At 49.8% G+C, this 3,571-nt stretch overlaps 2 protein-coding genes across 3 annotated transcripts in view; one reads left to right on the top strand and one right to left on the bottom strand.

The window, feature by feature from the left end:
* Nucleotides 1-353: 353 nt before the first annotated feature.
* LOC113800048 (alpha/beta hydrolase domain-containing protein 17B) lies at nt 354-1,756 on the bottom strand. Its single transcript, XM_027350772.2, has 2 exons — nt 737-1,756; nt 354-489 (listed from the first exon to the last, which is right to left on the bottom strand). The coding sequence occupies exons 1-2, from the start codon at nt 1,378-1,380 to the stop codon at nt 426-428; spliced, it is 708 nt and encodes a 235-aa protein (XP_027206573.2). The 5' UTR covers nt 1,381-1,756; the 3' UTR covers nt 354-425.
* A 501-nt stretch (nt 1,757-2,257) lies between these two features.
* The window catches only part of l(2)37Cb (lethal (2) 37Cb), a 9,204-nt gene continuing 7,890 nt past the window's right edge, over nt 2,258-3,571 (top strand). Inside the window, exon 1 of one of the 2 annotated variants that reach the window (XM_027350769.2) lies at nt 2,258-2,987. The gene's annotated coding sequence lies outside the window, so the exon portion shown is untranslated. The remainder of the gene's footprint in view (nt 2,988-3,571) is intronic. The other variant, XM_070119889.1, reaches the window with a different exon arrangement.

The raw sequence follows: 3,571 nt of genomic DNA, 5'->3' as shown, positions 1-3,571 counted from the left end.
TACAGAGCAAGAGAAATAGAGTGGGAGAGAATATAGTTTAAGCTGCAGCGGCCTCATATTTACCACTACATGATGAAAATTTAACACATACTCGCCTCTCAAATTTTTTTACCTTGCAAAGATAAACAACAGTGAATGCTGAATACATTACTGCAGTGTGTCAGACTGTAAAATTTCAAAGATGGAGGTTACGTCTGCAGAGTTACAATGGCCAATTTTAAGCGTTTTTTGTGCTATTTTAACGCATTATCTATCTTTGTTCTTCTTATTTAAGCCTATCTTACCCTATAATTTAAGTCTGTTTTACCCCATAATTTCCCTGATATACTTCATGCCTTCCTCTGCTAACAGGATGGATGGAGAAATGGTACTCGATCTCCTGAACGATTCATTCACACAAGAAGCAACGCCGAGAATCAATGAAATCATTGGATTTCCTGCATAAAAACAGCATTTTTTTCAACATAGGCTCTAGGAGGGTGCATCACTCTGTAACAAATACCCCCTTCAGTAAATATCATAACATTATCATATATATCATTACATAATAAGATCTCAACGTCCTTCTGTAATACAGAAGAAGTAACTACCATTACTAAAGAAAAAAAAGATGGTAAACCACAAAGATCCCTTTTCAGATTGCATTCCCTTTCTGCCCCTCACCCAATCTGCAATGCCCCCTATACCCTGTCCATTGCCCCCTGCCCCTTGCCCACCTTGTTGTCCGTGCACTCACCTTGGGAATGCGTCGAAGAACCATGTTCTCTTGGTGTTGAAGAGCACCCTGATGCCGGACATGAGGGGAGAGTGAAGGATGACTGCACCCACCTCATAGCGCGAGGCCAGGTCTATAGTGGCCGCCGTGCCAATGCTCTGGCCGTACAGGATGATGTTCTCGGGTGAAATGCCATAGCGTGTGCGCAGAGCATGCCAGGCCGCATCAATATCTGAGTACAGGTTCTTCTCTGACGGCTTGCCTGTGCTAACGCCATACCCAGAGTAGTCGTAGCTGAAGATGTTGCAGTTGATGCGCGTGCCCAGACTCAGGTAGAAGCTGCTCATGTGCCCCAAGTCGGCCGCATTGCCATGCGAGAACAGGATGCAGAAACGCGCATTGGGAGAGCAGCGCACAAACATGCAGGCGATCTTGTTGCCTCTGTTGGTGCGCGTGTAGAAGACCTCAATGGCCTCCTTCTCCTTGTCCGTGAACTGCCACTCGGCCTTCTCTGTGAGGTGCAGGCCGTGCCGTGACCCAGTCTCATCAGCACTGAAGCTGTACGTGGCCTCTGGCGGGATGAAGGCCATTTTGGCCGCGATGCTGGAGGGGCACGGCGGCCAGCAGAACAGGCAGCAGATGTCCCTCAGGCTTAGGCCGTTCATGGCGTAGGCGAAGGAACGCTCTCAGGATCCCCAACAGGCTGGGCGGCCTCCGCTCGCTCCTGCCTCCCTCCCTGCCTCGCTCCTGCCTCCCTGCCTGCCCGCCTGCCTCTCTCCCTGCCTCCCTGCTTCGCTCCCTGCCTCCCTGCCTCGCTCCCTGCCTGCCTGGCCTGGCCTCCGCCTCGCTCCCTCGCTCGCCGCCGCCGTCAGCGCCTCCCTCGCACTCGCCTCGCCACTCGCACTCGCTCGCCGCCACTAGCACTGCACTCGCGCCGATGCTCGCTCCGCTGAGACGTTCGAGAGGTGCTCGGGCCGCCCGGAACCATAAATGTGCATGGTGCTTTCACTCGCCGCCTCGCCACACTCACTCCCAGCGACCATAGGCGCCTGACCCGAGCGCCGCGGGAAGCCCGGAAAGGCGCGGCGGAGCGGACACGTGAGCGTCGCGGCGCAAGGAGGGCGATCGGACCCCGCGCGCCGCCGCCCCGATCCCCTCGGCGGCCGATCCGATCCCACAACGCGCGCCCCCACACACGGTAACAGCCTTTATCCTGCGTTATTTACCCTTCACTATGACTAACTTCTTCCGGAGATGAATAAAGAGAAATGCTTTGATGGCGATTTATTTCCGCGAAAGGGGGAAGCCGGGCCCGAGGTCCGGCGCGAGGGCCTCGAGGCCTAAGAGGAGGCCCTGGCCGCCCGACGCCCGCTCGCAAGTCGCCAAAAGGAACTTGCACAAGTTGCAGGCTTGGAGGGCCTTGCTCCACGGCGTCTAATTCTAAATCTAAGCTCTTGTCTAACTCGCACGGGGAAGGTCAATGTCTCATCGCTCTCATGAGAGGCGATCTCGCGCTCTCCCTTTTAGGAGAGGAGAGAGGAAGGGGCGCGCGAGAAACTTCGCAGCGAAATGCAGAGTGGTCATGGAGAGCGAAGTTTATCTCACTTCCTGCATTCAGAATCCAGCGTCGAAGAGGAAATTGCAGGCTGGGAACTGCACCCAAACGTTTTGAGGGATGTTAAAGCTGTAACGCTTGTCTTGCATGAGCAGCGAGGCGAGCAAGTTGCATACTAACGTGCTCAGCTGCACATGTCGATTCAAACTCTCTTGCTGTTGCACATAAACTCAGAAATAGGTAGATGAATCGATGCGTATGAATTGCTATGTATAACGCACAGGGTTAATGCGATGTTTGTTGGTATAACTCGAGATTATAGTATAATTAAGTTATTCTTCTGGCCTTGTCGATGTATACGGGAGTACATTTTTTATGTATTTATCTGCAATTTCTTAATAACCTTGAACTCAAGTTTACAAAGACAATTGAGATTTCTTGCATCGAAAACTTATTATGGGCAATATTACCGATCGGAGTATAAAAGATCAGCACTCGAAGGCAGCATGGTATAACATAGTCCATAATATTTCATCCTAAATAATATTTTGATTAAATTATTGTCAAGTAACATTAATCTCTCTATGAATTATTTTCAAGGGAAAGCGGGCCCCGACCAGCCTTGCGGGCGGGAGGCGACCAAGCGACATCAACAAGACGTTTGTGTGTTGACGCCGCATGAACCTCCCATGTTCGGTTGGATTTGACAAGTTTTAGGCGAGTCCTTTGTCTTTTTCTTGTTGATTTGGGATATTCTAGAGTTCAAAGGCATCTTCTTTAGATTATGTGCGTTATTTCAATTTCAATGACGGAATCGGTTCGATTTTTGTTACTAAACTGGACTCGTAGTGGCTTTCAAAACCGAAATGTCTCATCTTAATAATATAGACCGATTCGGTAAAGCGTCACTTTGTGAAAACAACCCCTCGTTCGTTCATAAACTCACTGTGCGTGTTTACGGATTCACTGTTTATTCAAGAATTTACTTCTTGAATAAGCCAGATTGGAAACTGCAAAGTGCGCGGTGGAATTGTTGTTTAGAAGCAAAAACTGGGCGGCTACATGTACAGATTGATACAAAAATGCACGGCTGAGTAAGAGTTGCTGGCTTCATCGGTCCAATCAAACAGTCATTGGCTTCAACTCAAGGAATTCTCAGTTCGCGGTTGCTCCTTTAAGTCTCCAATTATGAAGTGGTGTGGCTGAGAGAAAAGAATTTGTCCAGTTGGCGCGGCTAAGATACCAAGTGCACAGCAAACTTCAATCTGGTGCTGAAGAGTGTAGGCATTGGTTGTTCGAAC

This window comes from Penaeus vannamei, unplaced genomic scaffold (assembly GCF_042767895.1).
Source record: "Penaeus vannamei isolate JL-2024 unplaced genomic scaffold, ASM4276789v1 unanchor868, whole genome shotgun sequence".
NCBI classification, from domain to species: domain Eukaryota; kingdom Metazoa; phylum Arthropoda; class Malacostraca; order Decapoda; family Penaeidae; genus Penaeus; species Penaeus vannamei.
The sequence above is the reverse complement of the archived record's forward strand: the minus strand, read 5'-3'. Positions and strand labels throughout refer to the sequence as shown.